This window comes from Passer montanus, unplaced genomic scaffold (assembly GCF_014805655.1).
Source record: "Passer montanus isolate IOZ18808 unplaced genomic scaffold, ASM1480565v1 scaffold1, whole genome shotgun sequence".
NCBI lineage: Eukaryota > Metazoa > Chordata > Aves > Passeriformes > Passeridae > Passer > Passer montanus.
In genome coordinates this window covers 22,034,879-22,057,664 of record NW_024356504.1, presented here as the reverse complement: position 1 = coordinate 22,057,664, position 22,786 = coordinate 22,034,879, and the positions used below count along the sequence as shown (strand labels likewise).

The 22,786-nt window shown below is 41.6% G+C and overlaps 2 protein-coding genes across 3 annotated transcripts in view; one reads left to right on the top strand and one right to left on the bottom strand.

Moving 5' to 3' along the window:
• TMEM163 (transmembrane protein 163) overlaps positions 1 to 8,915 on the top strand; it is an 86,335-nt gene extending 77,420 nt beyond the window's left edge. For both annotated transcript variants that reach the window (XM_039703011.1, XM_039702930.1), the window contains 3 exons: positions 2,584 to 2,695; positions 5,954 to 6,095; positions 7,746 to 8,915. In XM_039703011.1, the coding sequence (XP_039558945.1) occupies positions 2,584 to 2,695; positions 5,954 to 6,095; positions 7,746 to 7,806 (315 nt within the window). In that variant the 3' untranslated portion in view covers positions 7,807 to 8,915. The remainder of the gene's footprint in view (positions 1 to 2,583; positions 2,696 to 5,953; positions 6,096 to 7,745) is intronic.
• Positions 8,916 to 14,712: 5,797 nt separating this feature from the next.
• Positions 14,713 to 22,786, bottom strand: part of MGAT5 (alpha-1,6-mannosylglycoprotein 6-beta-N-acetylglucosaminyltransferase) — an 83,575-nt gene continuing 75,501 nt past the window's right edge. Inside the window, exon 17 of the mRNA XM_039702336.1 lies at positions 14,713 to 21,875. Coding sequence (XP_039558270.1) covers positions 21,677 to 21,875 — 199 coding nt within the window. The 3' untranslated portion in view covers positions 14,713 to 21,676. The remainder of the gene's footprint in view (positions 21,876 to 22,786) is intronic.

The window sequence follows — 22,786 nt, the reverse complement described above, 5'->3', positions numbered from 1 at the left end:
ATAAAAAGGTCAAACTTAGAAACAATTCCTAGATCTTGAACACGTATTTTCTATAAAAAAGCCTGTTCAGAAATTCATGGCTTCATTCAGAATTGTGTATTACATTTAGGTAATTCTTGGCTTCCAGTAGAGTAGCTAGACTCATTTTGATCATGACTGTATAGCAGAACAAATAGCAAGATGCATTTCCACATACTGTGGTTTTAGTGACATGTGCAGGAAGAACACTGAATTCACCCCAAAAATTTGTGGCATGCCATGACAGTAAAGAAATCCGAGAAAAAGCTCTGAATAAAGTGCTATGAAGAGGATGAAATATGATATGATAGCATGGGGAATAAGGCATTGCATTTTCAGGATTCTGAATCAATAACTGAAATTTTGAACATCTCTTGAACAATTTTCAAAATATCTTGTATTGTGATTCATAGATTTTTTTCCAAAAAATGGCAATCTGTAATGATTTTCCAGTGCATTCCCAAGGATTTCACAGGTGTAGGAAAACTGCTTTTCATCATCCCACTGCTGATGAAAAGCAGTGTGTGACAGTGACACAACTGTCCATAGCAAAGTGATTTATTCTGTCACCTCTGCTGGCCTGCAGTGCCCAGCTCTGTGCTGGGGACAAAGCCTGTGCTGCACTGGGAGGGAAGGCAAAGATAGGAGGTAGGGATGTCTGGGATGAATCAGAGACTCTTTGGATGGTTTGTGGGGTGGTGGGGAAACAAAGGAACTCATGTAATCCTTGTGCCAAGTGGGACACGAGAGAGATGTAGGTGGAGCACAGCATTCTGCTTCAGATTATTCTGAAGCCTTATACTTACACTGTATATTAAACATTAGGTTAAATATTAGGTTAGATTAAGCAATCAGAACTGTTAAGCTATCAAAATGAAGTTTTTGGGCACTGAAAATACACATTTTTGAGAAAGATGCTTAAAATTAGCGGTATAGTTTTGAATAGGATCTCAAATTTTGAGTGGTTTTTTTTGCAAAGCTTGTGCAGACTTTTGAAGCTTTATTGTCATTTCAGACTTTCTGAGAGCTCCCAACTTTCCTTGCTGGATTGACAGTAACCAAATATTGCCACTATTTCCTTAGTCCTTCCCTAGCACTCAGAAATTGCTTGGATATTTTTCAGTTGTTCTGTTAAAATAACTTTATGAATGCTTTTTATCCTACCTTTACCCAGTACTTGAGTTCTGTGTTCTCGCTGCTTCTGTTTTACTCTCTTTTCCTCAGTATATTTTGTCTTAATATTGTTAATATTGTACCAGGTCTAGAGAGAATGAGCTCATGATGTGAGTGAAGTAGAAATTATATGACATACAAAATGTTATAAAAAATATTGAATGATTTATTTAGGGATATGAGTACATTATACCAGTAATCTAATTCCCAGTATCTTCCTAAGCAGCTTTCAAAACCATTGTTTGATTTCTTTGGGTTTCAAATTGCTGCTGAAATAATGAAAACGGATGGAGCTGCTGATGAATCATCATGACAATGTTTGGTACCAATGGGGACTTGTGCCAGAGTGTTTTCATCAGGAACAGGGTCCCAGTGGCTCTGGCCCACTTAGACCTGCAGATACAAATTAAAAGAGAATTCTTGCTATTTCCTTCACTTGTAGTGATGTTGCAACAGCTTGAATTAAAGTCTCTATCAAGAGTAATGAATTAATCTAACTCGAAGCTCTGTGGTCAGGAGGCAGCTGAGAGCTGTGGGTTTTTCTACAGCCTGTGGGGTGATGTACTTCACACAGGGACCCCTTTAGGCACCTTATTGCAGCTTGTCAGCACCCAGCAGTGTCCTCCAGCCCAACCACACACAAACCAGGCAGCAGCAAGGGTTGGGGAGCTCCTGGTGGCCTTTAGAGAATGGTGCTAAGCAATAATAACCAACTCTTCTTTGCCCTGCCCTGACACACAGCTCTGAGAGAGCCTGAGGAGCACAACTTTCAAGTGCAAATTAAGTAATGGGAATGCTTCTGTGAGTTGGAAGTCGATGAAAAAAATTGTTTTCTATGAAAGAGCTAAACCTTACTTTGCACATCAGCATCAGAAGTTTTATGGATGTAGCTTGAACCAGACTTCTGAAAAAGGAAATGAAACAAAATCAAAAGCAAGCCCAGAATCAGAAACAACATTAAATGGTTATTTCTTACACCAAGAATCAATATTGCTCTGGTAAGTGGGATTCTATTTTCAAGCCTTCCTTTCAAGCCTGTGGGGACTTCATTACTGCTGGCATTAGGCATTGGATGACCTGGCAGTCTGCACTCAGCCCCACAGGTAAATAAAATCTCCTGACTCTGAGGAGGCTGGGTCAACTCACAATTTGTTGATTGCAGCTGTCATTAATTATGGCTGCAAAAGCAATTGCAGGTGACAATACAAGCAAAATAAGCACCAGCTGTTGTGGAAGTCATAAGGTAGGAAATCTTGGTCTCAGGTTGTGTTTCTCAGTAGCACAAATAATTGCACAGTAATTAGTAGTATTTTTCATTAATAGGTGGGACATGACCAGAAGACATACTAATGTCTGACATTTCTTTTTTTTTTCTTTTTTTTTCCCCTCCAGGATGATTTTCTGTATAGTGTCTCTGTTCTAAGTGGAATCCTTTGCACAGGCTTGGCAGTAATCAAATTTATGCTGGGAAAGGTCCTAACAAGCAGAGCACTGATAACTGATGGTGAGTGTGACATTGATCCTGCTGCTTTTATAGACTCTTCCAGGCATCCCTGCATGGTGAGAACTGTGAAAGAGCATTGAAATAAGGCAGCCACTGAGAAATGGGAAAAAGCCCAGCCCCAAACCCTAGAACAGTCTGTGGTACCAGTGGCCTCTAGCACAGATAGCTCAGCTGAAGTGGAATGCCTGGTGGAAGCCAAGCAGTGAATGTGTAGTAGCAATAGTAGAGTTAGAGGTAGAGCAGATAATGGATTAGAGGTGTATCACTCAGAGGTTAGGCTGCAGCAGGGGGATATGACACCAGTTTAGAGAGCTTTGGTTAAATCACCTCCATCCTCACTGCCTGTGCCTGGTAAAATCCTGAAAGCTTAAATGGAGTAAGGTCTGTTGCACAAATGCTGCCTGCCTTGAGCAGGGATCAGCACCAGCACCCACAGTGCATCCCTTTGGTGTCATTTGTCACCACAGTGCTTTCCCTGCCACTCAGCAGAGCTGCTGGGGCAGGGCAGGTGTGAGACAAAAGCCCTCCCTGCCCTGCACTCCTCTGGGGTTTGGCATGGGGTGGATATCCTCCACTGCATCCTTTTAGCACCTCACTGCCACCACTCCATCAGCCCAGCACCTGACTGCTTCTGGTCTTAAAGGCAGGTTTAAAATCATGCTTTAAAAACAGGTCCAGATATTCCTCTTACTGTCAGAGCTCAGGCTCCTGAATCCTCAAAAATCCCAGGGATCTGCCTTTCACACGGGTGAGGCCACAGTGATGGCAGAAGTTTCACAGCCCCTACAAATCCCTCCCAGTTTTATCTGCCAGGGCAGTGTGAAATACTCAGTAAACAAACACTGTAGGGTGTTCATGATTCATATGTTGTGGTACCTAAATTATTTTACTCTTTGCTACAGGTTTCGCTTTAAGGAGATTCAATTCTCAGCTTACTCTAGAGATACATAAATTCTGCTTTATTTTAAGCAAATTAAACATACTTAATTTTTTTTTCTGGATGATGTGTGATAGCAGGCATTTTGTGTATCTCTATCATCCCACTTACATAAATTCTTCATGAGTATTTATATTTTAAATCTGGAAGAAGCAAAACAGGCATCAGAATAGCAGTGAGGGGGTTACAACTAAGCTATTGCCTTCCTGCATTTGGGATTCTCTCCCAGCAGAATTCCAGCTCAGACATCTTACTCTTTCCAATGGGCTCTGCCACTCTAGACATTTGAAAACAAAACTCTCTCCAACCTGCAAAAAGGATTCTGGAAAGGATGCTGGGAACTGCAGCCCAGTGAGTCTGACTTCCTTCTCTGCCAGGGTGGAAGTGGGACACGTTGGCCATTTCAGAGCTGTGCCTAGGCAGGCAAATGAGGAACCCTCCCTTCAAAAAAATGTAGCTTAGTTTTGAAACAGAGCAGTTTATTCAGCCAAAATATTAAGTGAAAACTCCTAAATAACTCCAGCTCTGAATTGTTCTCCTGTATGACAGAGAAATCTCTTTCCCCATAATTACATCCTCATGCTAATGATACTGCTTCTGAGCTGGAGACTGCTCATTCTTTGATTAAAAAAATTAGGGAAAAAAGTATACAATTACCTCAGCCTAGTTTTTATACCTCTTCTCCCCTTTAGAACCACTTTAGAAAATGTAGGAGGCTGATCTTAACATGTGTGGTTAAATATCTGCTTTCACAAGATATATTTGCATATGTACTTGATTTATTAATGATCAGGAAGAGACAATGTGATTCAGCAGCTGAGACAGATTTAGCGGTCCCTTGCATATCTTTTTTTAGTGTTTTCTGTTTCCTGCTAATTTACCTCCTGTGATCCCTGGCTCCAGACCAACAAACTGTTTTGAGTAAAAGGAGCATGAATTTCTCTTCTTAAAAAATAGGTTTATTTTCAGGACAGCAAATTCTCTTTTATACATGTCAACCTCTATTAATTTTTGTTAATAATACTTTTTTAGAGTAGGGCTTAACAGCAATGTCTCTTTAAATCCTGAATGTGTGAATCCTAGTGAAGCAAATGTCATTTGTACAGTTTGTTTACAGCAAAAGCTCTTGGCCTTTTGGGTAATAAAAATAGTCATTTCCTGCCTTGAATTTTGTGACATCCCAGAGGACAAGTCTGTGACAGTCAGTGATGTCAGCCAACTTTCCTGTAGGTTTTGGTTACCTGTTTCCCAGATTTAGCCACCTGTTTTTTCCTGTGCTGGCCTTACACTCAGAGCAGGGTCTGGATGAATATCTGCAGCCATTACATGATTTCCTGCCACATCAGCAAAGAAAGCTTTGCCTGAATGAGAGTCAGGAAGGGAAAACAATTTCCTTTGCAAGTAGCTTTTAAATTATTTGGAACCATCAGCCAAGAATGGCATGAAAATGTTTTATTCTTTTGCATGAATCTATTGTGCTGATGGATTCTGAATTAAGCTGGAGCAGAGGAAGTAACACTAATTATTAATTTATATTTTATATTCTTTATATCTATAGACACAATATACACAATTTCAACATGTGTTAGCAGTATAAATGAGTAAATAGACAAAGACTGGATGTGAGAGGTGTGGATCAAAGGACAGGCTCAGGAACAAGTGTCAGGTTGGCAGTCATGGGGAACTGCAAAAACCTTCCTGAGTCCTGTAAACAGCAGCTGGCTAGAGCTGACTCACCAAGCAATATAGAATATTTCAGGTTTGATATTTCATTTGTTATCTAGCTTAAATAGTGTATGGCTCTACCAAATGAATGCATTCTCAGTGACTTCTTTTTGTATAGAACAACTTTTGGGTTATTGTGGAAAAAAATCAGAAAAAGGGAATTTGGAGTTAAAAACCAGAACACAAGGAATGACTTATAAAACCCCAAATCAATAATCAATCAAACAGGAGTTGAATAGAAAAGAGCATTAATTTTTCCAAAAGCTCTGTGAGCATTTTGAAGAGACAGTCTTGGAGAAAAAGAGAATGGGTTAAAGAAAAAAAAAGGAATCTAAAAGGATGTTCATTAGAATTGTAAATAGTAGAGAAGAAGCTACTGTGGTATATCTAAAGCATAAATAGAAAATATTACTAGGATTATCCTGTATGTCATCAGCAATGTCTACAGCTCTGAGCAATAGTGCCAAGCATGTAAATAAATATATGGAATGGAATAAAAACTGCAAGAGAGGGTCTTTGACAGGGAAACTGCAAAACCATTTCCCTTTCCATGAGTTCCTGGCAATCACCCTTTAATTATTTTTTCCCCCTTCTAGGTTTCAACTCTCTTGTAGGTGGAATAATGGGATTTTCCATCCTTCTTAGTGCAGAAGTGTTTAAACACAATTCTTCTGTCTGGTTCCTGGATGGCAGTATAGGAGTGTTAATTGGACTTACAATATCTGCCTATGGAATCAAGTGAGTATCTCCTGGGAGCAGGCAGGGCCCTGCGTCCTGGGCTGGCCCTGAGAGGTGGGAGGTCATAGCCTTTAAGAGTTTAGGTAATTGCAGTCCAATCAGTCCCTGGAGTTTATTAGACTTGCAGCCAGTGCTGGAGCAGGATGTGTGGAAAGGGTTAGAAAAGGCTGTGTGCCCCACATCAGCTGGAAAACAACCAGGACTTAAAAACAAATCAGAATGATTTTAGATTTTTGTATACTTGAAATGAAATACCTGAAAAATAACCACAAATGATGGATAAAAACAGTCTTTTTTGCATTTATGGCACATTTCTGAGCACTGCTTTGTCTTTGGATTAAAGGAAAGGTGCCCAGGTTTTAAAGAGGGATTTCTGTCCCAGCCCTACCTTTGGCAACTTGTGAACTGAAGGTTCCTGCTCATGTTTCAGATGCTGTTTCTCTTGGATTTTGAGATGCTTTCTTGATTCACACCAGAAACAGAATAAAAAATCAAATGGAGGTCTGCCATGCCCTTCATTGCTACCACAATTTCCCTTGACTGCATGGAATCTAAACCAAATTTTGGACTTTATCCCTTGTGGCTTATCTGCCACAAGAGAAAGTGGGAGATGGAGCATCTTAGTTGGAATTATGCCCATTGAGAAGTAGCCCTTGGCCAGGCTGCAGTCCAGCTGGAAGCTGCATGGGTTTGGTTGGGGTTTTTTTTTGTTTGTTTGTTTGTTTTTTTTTTTTGGTTTTTTTTTGTTTTTCAACTTGGAAAATTCAATTAACATTTTAATGGGGAGTACAACTCTTAAATAGGTCGGTATAATCACAGTTTCCACTGTAAAACTAACTGTTCTGGAAAACTGTAAAGGCTGTTACGCCACCTGAGCTCTTTTTTGTCCATGAATATTTAAATATTCAGGTCTGGGGCTGTCCTGTGCATGATCCTTTGTGTGGTGGACTACAGCTGACCTATTATCTATATTCTTAAATAAATAAAATCCTTTGTCTTAATTTCTTTAAATATATAAAATCCTTTTAATAGTGTCACCTGTTTTAGGGTATACATAGCACTAGGCATTCCCCCTTTTCTGATTAAAAAATATATTTTAAAGTGCTATGTAGGGGATACTGGTGGTGTAACACACTCTATAGCTGTAAGAATTGTATTTAGTGAGGTATACAACTGCTTCTGAAGGTACTGTTTACAAGACTAACTCAAAATTATCAAAGGAAACATCTTGTGTCTTAGGTTTCACTGGCCACATCTTGGCACATGAGGAAAAATAACACTTTTTTTGTTTGTAATGTCCTTAAAATATTTGATTCTTGACGTATTTGAATAAAGTTACAAGTGAGTTGTCATTCTGAGGGTCTCAGTGATGGCCCAAGGTGTATTTTTCTTTGAAGGATTATGACTAATCATTAAAGTGAAAGTGAAAAGTTCAGTGTTATGTTGCCATTATTCAGAGTTATCACAAGGGATGCCCAGTCAGCTATAAGGTGATAAAGTCTAGGTAAATATTACCATGAATTGTTTGAGTATGTAAGGCTTTCTTCTACAAGCATATCGAATAGGTTAACTTTTGGTGTTTCCTTAATAACCCTTTAAAGTGTCTTTGTGCCAGCTGTAGCCCAGCACTCCTTTGTGCTCTCCCTGCAGGCTGCTCATGGACATGGTGCCCAGGGTGAGGCAAACGCGCCACTACGAGATGTTCGAGTGAAGGTGCTGCCCTCTCCCTGCAAGGACTGAAAAGCCACAGCGTCCTGCGGCTTGGCAAGTGCTGCCAGTGGTATTCTCCTCAATATGCAGTTTGTTTCCCCGTGGTCTTTTTCTGTTGAAGTTTGTTTGAATGGGAAATCTCTCTGTAAATCTGGCATATTGTGCACACTGCTTGCGATTCAGCCAAACAGCAGCGTTTTGGTTGGTTTATTTTTTATTTCTTATTTATTTCCAGTATGCTATTGATTCCTGTGACAATAGAAAACATGCAGTTTGCAGCTTGAACCCAGCTGCCATGTTGTATATTCCAGAGTGAAAGTGTTCTCAATGGTGTGGTAAGCCTGTGGGTAAAGAAGTGCCAGTTTCAGATTTGAGTTTTGGAATTTTTTTTTTTTCCCTGGCCTGTATTTTCCCAAACACATGCTGTAACAGGAGTACAATCCTTGCTAACCTCTTCGACTAAGAGTATGTTACATAGAGTCTGGACACCAAGAGCTGTGTTGCTTAAAACACTTAAGTAGCTACTTCCACCCTCTTGTTGAAATAGACACCCAGAAAGAGCAGGTACTGCCCTTCCTGTGATCAGAGAGATACTGCATTTTAACCCCAAATTAACTGAAACGATACCTCTTCAACTTAAATTCTATTTTTTCTTAATGAGACACTGTTCATAGCTTTGCATGGACCAAACAAGCACACAGAGTATTACTGTACAGACCAAAGCCAAAAAAGTCATGCAGGGAAGAGGAGCTGCTCAAGGAATGGGATTTTCATCTCCTTTTTTACCATCTGCAGCTGTACCAGCGTGTGTGACGTTGTGGTTGCTCTGTAGTCTGACAACGGCACAGCAGTGGCTCAATCTCGTGGTGAGATACAGATCTATTTATTAGATTTAGATTGTCCTGTAAAGTGTTGCTCACTTTCCACCACACATCTTATATATTACTTAATAGCAGGTTAAATGATCGAAAAATCTTGATGTATAATCAATAAAACTGGTATCTATTTTATACAGTATCTGTAAGTAACATTTGAAAACTATTTCCAGAATGTATCATAGAACAAAGTCTTCCTGTATAGCAGCCTATTAAACTGGATTCTCTGGCTATAGCCATTTTCTCTTTATTTGATGTATTCCAGGTCGGTTTTCACAACAGAGAATCAGTATTGTTGCTTCTGTTTATCACAGATGAATAAATAATAGGACAGACCACTGTAGAGTTTGGAATAAGGCCATGGTAAGTAGGTGAGTAGCTAGAAATGCCCATTTCTAGTACATAACAATAGAGTACAGATATGAGAGTAGATGTACAATTAGACTGATCAGTGAGGGATGTACAGTGGAGACACTGGGGTTTTTTCACAGGTGTGATGTTAAAATTACATTTCCCATCATCTGTGACTTGACCAGTTCCTTAAGGATCTCTAGTAAAAGCCCACTCCCACTGATACATGTTGGAAGAGACCCCCCAGGGGTTTCCCTGACCTGGCAGTACCCGTATGAGAGTGACAATATTGGAAACATGCCTTGATACAGGATTCCTTATGGCAAAATGAAATTTGCTCTGCTGCTGTCGTTTGTTTTCACATATTTTGGATCAATTAAGTTTGCTTAAGTATTTGTATGCAAAGTGGTGCTATCAGTGCTGATGCTGCTTGTGCCTTGCTGTCACAGGATGATGTCACCCAGCTGTAAGGTGACAAAGGAGCTACTTCAGAGGAGCATTCAGCAAGGACTCCAGAAGGACTGGAAGGTGTAGGACTGCTCACTGCACTCAGCACAGGTGGATTTTTAAATATCAAATGCCACCCCAAGACCCTTTTGCTTTTCCCATTATGTTTTTCTCTCGCAGCAGTTCCATGAAGGGAGCTGTGAGCTGGTATTTCCTCACTGATTAACAGTGTCTGTCAGGCATCTTCAGCCTCAGAATCACAGAGCCTGACCCTAGCTACATTAGACATTTCATGAGTGTTAGTTTTCTTGATACTGTTTACCCTTTTCCACTTCCCTGAGGGCTTTATTCCCATTCAGTCCCATTGAAAATTTTGAGAATGACATTTGAGAACTACAGAAGTGCCATGCAGTCCAGCAGCCTGTTTGTAGCCCAGTGCTGCAGAAAACTGAGAAGGGACAGGGTGGTGGCTGAACTCCTGGTATAACCTTTGCCACACCAAAGTCCTAAACCACTGAAGGTATGCAGGACACTCAAACCAACACCCAGCTGAAACATTAAATAGTTCTGTTAGAATGCTGGCGTAAACAGGAGCACAGATGTGCTGCTGGTGCACAAAGGAAGGTTAAACACTCAGTTAATGAAGTTTCACACTTCCTTCTGGAACTCTGGAATGCTCTGAGGGTGTTTCTAACTACAGACACCTGAAAAGGATATGTGGTTAAACAAGTTAATCATACTCTTATCAGATTAATTTAAACCAGTTGCAGAGAGTTTTCAGTTACCACAGGTGCTTCAAAGCATTGCTGGTATTAGCAGGTAAATGCAAGAAAATAACAGAAACCCTTGTGATATTTTATAAAGTCCAGGAAAAAATTATTCTCAGAAATGGTGATAAAGCCAGCTGGCATCAAGGAGACTGTGTGGTACGTGACAATAGCAGAGAAAATAACTGCTCATCCATCTACTGTGACACTGCTCGAGCCAGCCACCTCAGAGGGAACAGGTTCTCTGTGAGTTTTCTTTATTAAATGTCAGTGCCAGTTGATTTTTTCGAACTGTGAGATGGCAAGTTTGCTTCTAGCTAGGCTAAGGGAAGGTGGACTTTTCAAAAGCTGCAACAGCTTAAAAGCGTTGGGACTAATCATCTGAAACTTGGCACTGGCCAACACAATAACCTGCCTGGTGATCACAGCAGCCCTCAGCACTGCCAGGGGCTCTTTGTTGTGCACAGGACGCGAGGAAGGAGCCTCAGTGCTCACACAAGGAACAGCACTGGCCAGAATGAGGCTGCAAACTGACACTTATTAAAGTCTGGCCAAGCTCAGAATTGCAAATTAATCCCTGAAAGTGACTGTGACACTGAGCAGATGCTTTGAATCTGGCCATATTGTTCAGCAGAGAAGGGAGTTCAAAAACTCTGTTGGGATTACACGAGGTGCAATCTTGAATCCCCAGCCATGACCCACACACACCAGGTAGGCATGGGAAATTATAATGTTCACTTTTAGCTAAAAGCCAGATTTTTTTGAATCTTGATTGTTATTTTAAAAAAATCACCAGGCTAACATCTGCTGCTGATTTATTCCGTTTTACTTCTTGCTGTAGTAGGCAGACCATAAATAAGCATCATCATGTAATCACGGTGGAAAAACAACCTCAAAAGAAGCTCTCTGATGATGTTCCAGGAATGGACCTGAAGCAAAGATCCCAGACAAGAAGCTCCTCAGATGTGGGCAATTTCAGCTGTAGGTAGGCCTGCAGCTGGGAATGTACCACAAAGGTTCTCACCACTGCTAACACCACATGCATTTCTGCAATCCCAGCTGCCTGGGACAAAGTGAAGGTATTTCTGGCATTCTTTTTTGTGGGCCAGCTCATGGAGATGCTAGGCCATGGGACAAGGATTAATAGAATAGTTTGGTGTGGGAGGGATCTTTAAAGGTCATCTAGCCTGAGATCATCCAGTCCCTCTATTAAGCCTTAATAGAGGGACTGGATGCAGAGCAGGAATGTTTGTTCCCAACCCGACAAAACATTTTTCCTTGGCAGTCAAATAAAGAGCTGAGGAAGCTCCTTGAACAGAATTTATCCCTGGAATTCGCAGACTTGTGTAGATGCTTCACAGAGGGGTTCCACACAGTTCTGCTGTGCTGGCAGTGATTTCTCAGCTCGCTGCCTGTGCTGGGTGTGCTGCCACCGAGAGGAGCTGTGACAGAGCCATCCCTGAGCCTCTGGCTGTGTTCATCCAGGACCAGGCACTGCACAGGAGCAGCACACACAAACACATTCCTGTGGCCTGGCATGTGGGGCCAGGTTATGCAATGTGAGAGGATAATTAATGCAAGTATCAGAGCAGCCAGGGATGTTTCCCTCTCCTGTTCCCCAAGGTTGGGAGCTGCTGTTTTCCTTTCAGCCACAGGATTGGTGTTGGGGTAGCACTGAACAGTTCCTGCTTTTTCCCTGTTCAGTGGGATCAGCTGCCCTCTGACGTGGGCACAGCTGCCCCCAAGCCTCCAGCTCCCTCACCAGGAGCTGCAGGAGAAGGGGAGCTCAGAGTTCAGGTCCTGCAGGGGCTGACACTGACACCACCACTCAGCTGCAGGCAGGCTCAAAGCACATTTTCTTCCAAGTTATTTGGCAAGTAACTGGGAAATGTCCCATGTTGTCAGCTCCCACTGCTGGCACCAAACCCAGCACCCTTCTGAGCTCACCTCCTGCTGGCACAGGCTGTAGGGGTTATTGCCACCTCTCAGCTCACTGTGGAGGAAGGAGTGGAAGCAATTCCTCTCAAACAGGCCAAGTGAAATGCCAGCCTCCTCTTACTGGGCAGACTCATGGGGCACAACCCAAGCCTGCAGCACAGCTTGGGCTGATCACACAATTCCATGCTCCTATGGAGGTGAGGAGGAAATGAAAGCCAGGAGGGGTTTCTAGGGATTTGGCAACTTCCCTTCCCTGAACTTCCAATGGAATCACCAGCTCTTACCTGCTGAGCCACCAAAGGCTCTCACCTCAGTCCATTTTCTTTGGAGTTTTTACTCTTTCAGCATTTTTGTGCAGCACTGGTTTGCTTTGACATGTCTCTCCTCACAAAACAAATGTCTTCAGCCAGGCAGTGCTTCCCTGAGGTCCTGCAGGGGCAAGGACCCCCAAGCCAAGGCTCCCAAGCAAAGCAGGACACACGGTGAGGACAGCTGGAGTCTGTTCTCTGCAAACTGTTCCCAGGTTTTCTTGCTACAAAGATTTACTACCTAGATTTCAGCTAAATGTCATCTCCACTATCAATAACATAAAATAACAAGTCCTGACAAGCATAAACACAAATACAGGGGAGTGTGAGGCAGCAAAGTGGGTGCTCCAGCTCTTGCACACTAAGGGGAAGTGTTCTGAGAGCAGCACAAAGTCCCAGCAAAATGTTTCCATCTGTGGACTCTCCACCAGCTGGAGTTTGACTAAACCCAGTCTAAGCATGTGAGAGTTGAAGTATCCAGTATTTAAGCTCCCCCAAAGGAGCTTTCCAATACAGCTGCATGGTGTATTTTTTATTCCAAGTTCCATTTTTCATAGATTTTTTTTCCATTATGTGACTGCAACACAGCCCACATCTAACTCTAGCTGCTCACCATTTTACAGATGTCTTTTCAGCTTTTTAGATGTCAAAGCTGAACAACAATTAAGGGAATGAAACAGGAAGGAAAACGTTTCCAAAAATAAGCAGAACAAGAGCCTGAATGAGCAGTGTCCTCCACTAATTCATTTTGATGGTAGGAAACATTTGGAAATTGTGGTATGTTGAATAGCAACACAGAACCAACAACATTTTCACCCAATTTAGTCCAAGGGGAAGTATGCCAAGGACCATAAAAAAGGGCAAGTGGTGAAGGATATTCACATAATTTTCCTTGCTGAAACAGCCATAAAAGGCTCTTGCAGCAGCACTGCACAGTGGAAAAACCACCCTCTGCAGCCATAATGCACACAACTCCCCAGTGAAGAGACTGGCCAAGTGGATATCCAAACCCACCTCACAAACCTCTGCCAGCCCACAGGCATCTGTTTGACATCTTCATTTATGCTCTTGCTTACCAGGGTGTGTGTCATTAATTGGGAGAGGGGCAATACAAGGCGTGCCAAGCTGATATTTACTGATTTCTGTACTCTTCTGATTCTACAGTACTCCGTTATGTGTGGCCACATTAAAAACAAAAAACCCAAAACCTCACCAAACTTAGAAAAAAGTAATGTTGAAAAAAAAAAGAACTGTTGCTTCTCTCCAGTATAGTTGTGTTTGGTTTTTTTTTTAATACATTGCAACTGTGTTACAAATGGACATTTTTAACAGATAAAGAGCTGTCTTTTATTTTTTTAAAAACTATTATTTTTTCCACTGCATACTGCTCCTGCATTAATTGCTCTATTACTCTTGGATGCCTCCACCAAAACCTCTCCACATTCCCAGCAGCTGACAACAGAGAGCCCTTCCCTCACTCTTGGCTGGGCTAACAAAACCTGAGTTGGGCAGAAAAGGCTTGTCAGCAGAATGGGTGCCACTGAAATACCCTGACAGCTCCCCTGGAGAGGTTTCCCTCTGACATTTGTATTTGTGCAGAGCTGCCAAGGTGATTTCATATGGCACCTCTTGAGGGCACTGAATGCTCACCCCAATCCCACGTGGGCCAAAGCTTCATGCCTGGGCCCTTGTTCCTCATGCAAATGTTTCATTCCTGAGTGCTTAGCATGTTAAATTGGATCCTGCAGGAGAATGCTCTCTAAAGCTGCTGTTTTACCACAGTGCAGCTCCATCTTTCAGCTCCACAGTCTATTGTGCCAGTAGGTCTTGCAGGCCTGAGAGCCACTGTGCAGTTCCAGTCTCATTTTCCCTTTCTCCCAAATTTACAGTGTGCTGTAAATTCAGTGTGTGCTGCAATTGAGTGTGCTGTAAATTTATAGGAAAGCAGGAGTTTCTAACTACTGCTGTGACAAAGCTGCCTCCTGAAAGGAGGCTTGATGTAACCCATTATGCAATTTTTATAACCCATTTTTAAAACAAAACAAAGCAAACAGTTCATTACTCACCTGATGTTCTGCTGGCTGCAGTGTGGGACTTACCTGTGCATAGGTGGGGCAGCAACAGAAACACCCAGCTGCAGAGTGGGAAGAAGCCCCAGAAATGCAGTTTGGGATAAAAGGCAGCTCATGGCATTCCCATTTAAGCACAAAGCAATCATAAATCCAAATCACACAAGAAAAAAGTTTATTGAAAAATAAATTCTCCCTAGTTTTTTTTCTACAACAGTGAAAACAAAGCATTTTTCTATGCCATTAAAGTACAGACATTTACTGTTCTAAAAAAAAAAATTCAAAAAAAATTCTCATCCTATTGAACCCCAGGAACTTGGCAGTATCTGAACCACTGCGTTCTGTTCTGTTTGAATCCAACTGCTTGAACGTAATATAGTGGAACACAACCATTGAAATAAAACAAAGGATTAACCTATTAGGGGAGAATTCAAACCAAACACCCCATAGTACCAGCCTGATCCTGAAGTTCTCGTGTCCATTTCAACCCCTCATTGACTCCACGTTATTGTTTGCAAAAAGCAATATTTTACTTCCAGTGAATTCAGTAGGGTTTTTTCCCAATTTACACTGCTACAGGGCTTATTCACACTCTGACCCTCTTCACCCATGAGGAGGGAGGCTCCTCCAGGGAATGATGCAGACCAGAACCCAAAGAGCTGCCTCAGCAGCATTCTGGAGAATCTCCTCCCTGCAGTGGTCAGCTCAGCAAGCTCAGGGGGATCAAAGTCTCCAAGCCCAATTTAGGTTTGTAAATATTCCCTGATATTTTTCTTTTGGCTCTTAGAATCTTCAGGGTAACTTTTCTCACAAAATTTACTCTCTTTTTTCCTTTGGTAAAAACTGCCATTTCCTCCTCCTATCCTGCATTCCTTACAAAAACCAAATTAAACCCACAACTCCTTAAAAATATTTTTCACTGTCACTGTACTGCAACAGACCTGATAATGAACATAAATTAGTTCTGGGTATTACACCATTAAAATTAACTGCCTTCAGACAGCAATTTAACTTGATTTATTGTGTGCCTATTTGAAACTTCAAACTACTTTGCAGCTGCTGGAGCCTGAGCCAGGTCGTGTTCCATGCACTCGTGCCTGGATGGCTCCAGGAAATGCCAGGCGTTATTTACATGCTCTCCTTGAAGCCAAGGATTTGGTGGCTCCTGCAGCACCCAGGGCTGTATTTGCAGTGATAATACAGATGTGTTTTCCTGCACCAGAAGCAGCCACGTGCTTTGGTGGCCGTGGGGACAGCAGGGTCCTCAGTGCTTCGGTTCTGTGAGCCCTTATACGAGGTGACAAATTCTGGTCCCATGCACAGCTCACTTAAGTAAATGGTACCTGCACTGAACTGCCCAGCAGAGAGAAGGGTTTCAATCACTTGAGCACAACTGATTTTTTAAAGCAGTTTCTGTGTGTCGAGGGTGAAGTTATTACTCATTTTATCAAAACTTTGAGGACCTGGTTTTATTTACTCACTTAATAAACAGGTGGCTTAGTGCTCTTGAGAGAGGTCTGCTGAATTAAAACACACTTTTGTGAATTCTAGTTACATGAATATGCAAAGGATGACACTGTTAGAAATGAACAGGTCCCAGCGTGCAAGGCACATCAGCAATGGTTGCTCTTTGTTGCTTTTCCTGGAAGAAGGAACAACAAATGATGCCTCACATCTGAGGCACTCTGGGGTCCAGCCTCTGCTATTTTCAACACATTCCTACAGCAAACATTTTACACTTGATACATGGAGTTGCTGTTTACACATTCCATTTAAATGTACTATTTGGAAGTTACAAACTAATTAAAAAAACCCCCAACCCTACAGAACTGCTTGAAAATGTGTGGATGAGATTTAAGTCACTGCCCATAAAATGGTGTGTTTTGATGTTACATTTACAGCAATATTATTAAAGCAGTTCTCAATAAAATCCTGTTTGTCCCTGGCTATTTCAGCTCCAATGAAAACACATCCATCAGTGCATTGTTCTCCTTGAGTTTACAGCATTCCCTATAACAATGGGGCCAAAGGAGATGGAAAGAGATCACAAGTGAGAAGTTCAAGGCATAGCATCTGCATGACAAACATCACACGGGAAAAGCCATGCCAAATGTTAGCACCCCTGGAAAAAAGACTGGGAAATCAGAAACTGATAAGTCCTGGTCTCTCTAAAAAGAAACAATAAAAAATTCTATTCCTCAGACTCCCTACTGTTGACTGAACAGCAATTTAACCACATTTTCAACTAATACCTTAATCATTAATCAGCAACATCAACTTAGTCAGAGCTGATCTATGTTGTGACAGCAAGAAAAACTGGTTGCTGATATGTGAATAATATGCCCTGGAAGTGTTAGGTCTTTATCATTTAAGGTACAGTGCTTTACACTTATTAAAAAGGGAGGGCTGATTCTTTAATTTTAAAAAACATTAATGGAGGAGTTGTGCTATCACTGAAGCCAGGGGGAGTCACAAAGTTAATGAGGTTTGGATGAGATTATATCCGGCTCAACTCATCCCAGTTAATTTATTTTACTAAATCTGGTCCTGAAATGAACTCTGAGCAAAAGACATACCTGAGAAAGCAATTTGGGTTTTGTTTTACATGAACAGTGCTGCAAACTCAGAAATCACTTTGCAATTCAGATGGGCCATGCACTGTGAGAGGGGAGGGAATGTCATTCTTATTAAGGACAAATCAAGGATGCTGCCTAGGTTTTAAAGGACAGTGGTACAACATGACAGCCTGATTTGGAGCTGATGATATCAAGAGAAATTTTTAATGAGTCTGAATTCTTCATAATCAGCAAGGTGCAAAAGCTGACACAAAGGAGCTGGGAGCAGAGTGGAGCTGGGAAGGTGCAGAGTCCTGGCTCTGGCTACAAGCCCATCCCTACTGAAATCTGATCAGCAGCTGCTTTGCAAAACACTATTGCAGAAAAGTAGTAGCATAAAAAAGAAAACCCATCTGCAATAAGCTGACCAGCCCCTGCACACTGGGAGCTGCAGGTTCAGCTGTGATAAAAGGCCAGTGTTCTCTGGTAGCACCAGGAACCGCCCCGTGCACATCCATGCAGAGACATCTTTATCTGAAAAACCAACACCTCCCAAACCTCAATGTGGATCTTCAATTTTCCTGCCCATCAAATCAGCTCTGGCTGTTCCTGGAGGTTTTCTGTTATCATTGTCTCCCTGGGGAATGTTAATGGCTTTCCTTTGCTCCCTGGTCCTTGAACAGATCCCGTCCCAGCAGGAGCTCTCATGCCAAATCACAGATTCTCACTAAATTGCTTTCTGCTTGCAGAAGCAATGTTTTGCAGGAATTATTAAAAGTTATAGTATATTTTATCTTATTAAGCCTTATATAGTTTTAGAACAGATTTCTCCACTACTTAAAAACATTCAAAATTCACACCGCTAAGTTGTAGATTCATCAGCACAATTTACCTGGAATTAGTGTTCCATTATACTTGTTCAGACAGTGTCCATATTCCAAACACATATCCAAACCCCAAAGAAAGTAAAAAAGGCACATAAACATTAAATATTTGTAGAAACATAATCTGATATGAACAAGCAAACACACTGCTGCAACTATAAATTACAAAAAGAAACAGAAACTAAGCAAAAAATGCAAAAAAGCAACTCTATTTATACATGTGCAAATCAACTTGCATATATGAAATAAATGAGGTTTTTATTGGCATTTTTAAACAGTGTGTATTTACCAACTTTACCTTTCAAAGGCAAGCCTTTTATGTTAATTTTAATAAATATGTAAATGCTTCTCTCAAGTTTTCTAATCCCGTAGGAACAAGATTTTTGAAAAAAACTAGGTCACATACAAAAATACAAAATTTTAAAACAAAGAATGTCTTGATATGAGAGATATGTTTAAAAGCTTGTAAAATGGTTTTTGTATTCAACTTTTGACATTTTTTTTCCCCATCAATCGCAGATCAATATATTCAAATGCAGTCATGCAAAAACCTGACTTCTGAGCAAAGGAAGCTGCAAGCTCTACTGTCAGACAAAAGAGCAGCACGGTCCCCTCTCTGATGTCCTTGCTTGAGTGCAAGAACAGGACTACACACCTTTATTCTTCAATTAGGAAAGAAAATCGTTCTGGAACTTGGACAGAAAGCTGCCCCCTAGCCTGAAATGTGGATATCTAAACCAGGTTGTAGTAAATAACTCCAACTCTTCACTAGTCCCACATGGATTTGCCTGTTTATCACTAACTTCTCACTGCACAGGGGAGCGTGGCTGTGTGACAGGGAGTGTGTGTGGAGCTCAGTGAGCAAGGCTTGCAGCGTCTGTGCACTTACAGTTCTCATGATAGTCTCCTTTCACAGGAATATAGACTGAAGCTGTAGGTCTTGATTTGTTATTCTTCAAGATTAATGAGTCTTCTCTAGAGGTTTCAGTGGAAATAAGATCAGAGACCACTGACTCTGAAGCCAATTTGGATGTTCTGTCCCTGGCTGAAACGCAAGCGGCATTTTTGCCAGAATGTACAATTCAGTTCAGCAGACTAGAAACAGTGCTACAGCATGAAAAAACAGCTTATAATAAACTCTCCCTGCTGTGGTAAAGGCAAACTTAGCATTGAGCAAAGCACTAGACCAGAAAATCTTATAATAACAAATACCAAACCCCTCCCATCTTTAAAGGTTTAGAGGCAAAATCAAATGCAGTATGTATTGCCATGTGGGCCTTACAGCAGGGGGAACCAAGCAAACATGTATTTACAGCAAAGAATTACACTACAGCAAAACCCACCTTTTGCATCCTTTAAGTGCACACGCACAAATCTTTGTTTCCAACGTAATTCTGTGATATCCCAGCCCAAAATCAATTCCTGCCTGAAAAACATCAGGCTGAAGACCAGTCCTGCTGTTGCCTTTACTTTCAGCACCAGCTGGAAGTTCATACACTCTGATAGGCAGGATTTTTAGTTGCACAAATATGCACAGGTATGCAGGGGATATTTTATATAAGTACAGAATGGATTGCTGTGCCTGCTCAGACCCATTTCCAATTGTCCTCCCCCAGCTTTTCCAGGGCAGTGAAACTGTGGTAAACTACATTTGTGCTGACTGAAGCAAATGCTGAGCTGTGGCAACAGGAGGGATTTTCATACTGGTTTGTGTTTGTTTTCTTTTCATACAAAAATTTCGCCTCCCATTGGAGAACCCAGCTGTTCTGTTTCTGGAAAATTAATCTAAAATACAGCCGATTTTCACATCATCAAACCCAGATCTTGGTGACCCTGCTGTTCAACAGCTCCCACCCTTTTTGGATACTCAACAACCTCCTGTGTTGTGCAGAGGGATGTTATGGAGTGTTACAGGGTTAACACTGGCAGGAGTGTTGAGGCAGGAAACCAAATGCTTGAAAAGACTCATTCACTGCCTTTAAATTGGAATTTAAAACATAGACTGTTCTGGAGAATTTATCCACAGTGCAACAGCATCTCCCTTGCCTGGTCTTTGGTAGGTCACATCCATCAATATTCCCACACAGATAATGAACACTACTTACCAGAAAGTAGATATGTCTGAGAAAGGAAAATGTAAAGCATCTCTGCCTTTCATACTACCTGGTAATATTTATAAAAAAAAAAATCTGTGTTGATTTGAGGTTTTATTCCAGCATGGTGAGAGCATACCCAAATTGCAAACCTACAGACTCTGACTGCAGGTTTGCTTCTCACTAATCTTAACATGAACTTCCTGACTACAAATGCTGCTGTCAAGCATGTCACCTTCTGCTGAAAATAACAAAAATTACCTCTGTAAAAAGATGGCAGTTTAGAGGAGTTAACTTGCTTCTCTCAAAAAAAAACCCCAAACCAACCAACTTTGATTTAAATTCTGAACTCTTGAATTGTTTTCTTGTAAATTTGTAATTGGTGTGCCTGATCAAAAGGGAAGAAGAAACAAGGAACAAGCAGCCCCCCAAAACCAGAAAAACAATCAAAGAACCCAAGAGGACTGATTAATTCTTTTCAGTTCTTTGTCTCCTCTTGTACTCCAGAAAAAAATTTCTCTTTAAAAACCTAGCTAGTTGTGAAGACATTTTACATTTCTACCGTACAATAATTATAGTTAGCTGAGTTTAACCTTTCTATGCCATTCAGCAACACTTTAACTACTGGAAGCTGTAGCAAACTGAGGCTCTAAGGATAATATTGCTCCAATGATGCTGATACTTTTTGCTCCACACAGTATTTCTAGTAGACAGACTACAACAGAAGCATGGGCAAATTCCAACGATTACTCCCTAAATGGGACCAGTAAACTGTGATGAGTCCATTCCAAAAATGGTTGTGTGTTTTTGTAGCTTTTCCATACTGAAGAATGCCACAACCCCAGTGAGCTGTGCAGTCACCAAGATGTGTCACACGTTGGCAACTGCCTGTTTGCTCATTGGTGACACTCTGCTTAGGCTGCTCTGCTGCAGCAGCTGTGATGCAGACAATGCCTTGTTGTATACAAATACTTAATTTAAAAAAAGGAAAAAAAAATGGGCCCAAATAACCCAATAGCAGGGTACAGAGCTCTCTCATGATTCCAAATCCTTGTGAACTAAACCACTTTGTAGCCATTCAAGCCAAAGCTGTACCCAAACCAGTGCACCTTGAATAAAATGTTAGTCCTCCTTTCCCAGCATCCCCTCCCTCAAGCACACTTTTTTCAATTTTCCACTGGAATGAAGTTGAGATCCTTTAGCTAACCGTGATGGGGGATGTACTAACTCATTAAAAAAATAGAAAACACTTCACCCAAACAACAAAACCAGAAGTTTGATGGGTCTGGAAATTTTCTACAAACTATGCTGTGCAGTCATCTTCAAATCACTGTCGAACACGAGACTCGTTTCTCTTCGCAAACAGCTGAGGGAATCTGAAGAGTGACACTGCAAATGTCCTTACAGGAGGAAAAGATCAGTTACAGCTGTTTATTATGAATCCCTCCTCTCTTAGGAGATAATTCTGCCCAGCAATGATAGCTCTGCCTGCAGTGGAACACCTGGACCAAAGTGCAGGAAGTACTAAGGAACTCCTCTCCAAAGGACTCTCGTTGTCCCCAGCTGGGAGCAGCCCTGCTGCTGCTATAGGCAGTCCTTGCAGAGTGCAACCTGCCCCTTGATATAGTCCCTGCAGGGGCAGATCCTTCTGTGGGCAGGGTGGGAGCCAGCACAGCTGAACAGTAGCAGGTCACCTTGGAAAACACAGTGCTTCCTCCTTGCATCAAAAGAGGGGACCAGGATATCGTTTGCAGACTCCATGGTGAGACATTCGATATTATACCTAAAAAGCAAAGCATGTCATCTGCATCACACCTGAGTTCATGGGAGTTTGGTACAGTTGTCAACCTTCTTCACTAAAAATAACAATCCCTGCTCTACTAGATCCTAAATTGAGTTCATTTAAAAGTGCAGCTTTCCAGAACATGACATTTCTCCTGTACAGATTCTCTCTGCAGAGGGCAGTGCAGCCTTTACAGCTTTACTGTTTCCTAAAGATTAACAGAAGAAGTTAAAGAGAAAAAAACTGCTTTTGACTATTCCCCAAAACCCAGTATTTAAATACACCATGGATTTTCAGTAGGGCAGACTCATAGAATGTGAAATCAGGAGATATTCTGTTTGAGACTTCAGGAAGTCTCTTCCCCAGGCAGCCTTGGGCAGCTGGAGCTGGGTGAGCTGGACTGTGGGGATGAGGGATGCTGCTCCTGGGCTCCAGGGAACAGGGCCTGCAGCTCCCAGGAACCAGCCAGCAGAAAATTAAAAATGCCAGTTGCCATTCTCTGACCACAAAGCTTAAGCACCAGGGTAGCAATTCCAGCAAAACCTTGTTTTTCACTTATTCTGGAAACATTGGTAACCTTCAGCATTTAACAGACTGGTTTCTTCCCACAGGATTATGATTTTGTCTAGACAGCTAGAAAAGAAAGTTTTTATATGAGCTGCTTCTGAACTCCACTGGAAATTACAACTTTTCAAAGAAAATACAAACCCCAAAATCTTCGACAATGTAATTTAGCAAAAAGTGGGGATGGAAAACCTGGAAAGAAGATTCCCCAGCAACCATTTATGGGAGCCTGGTTTTGAGGACTTTGTTTTCACTCTGAGAGGAACACAGACATATTTACAAAGAGCACCTGAAAGCAGCATTCCTTTCCTTAATGCACAGCTGGTGAGTTTTACACAACCAACACC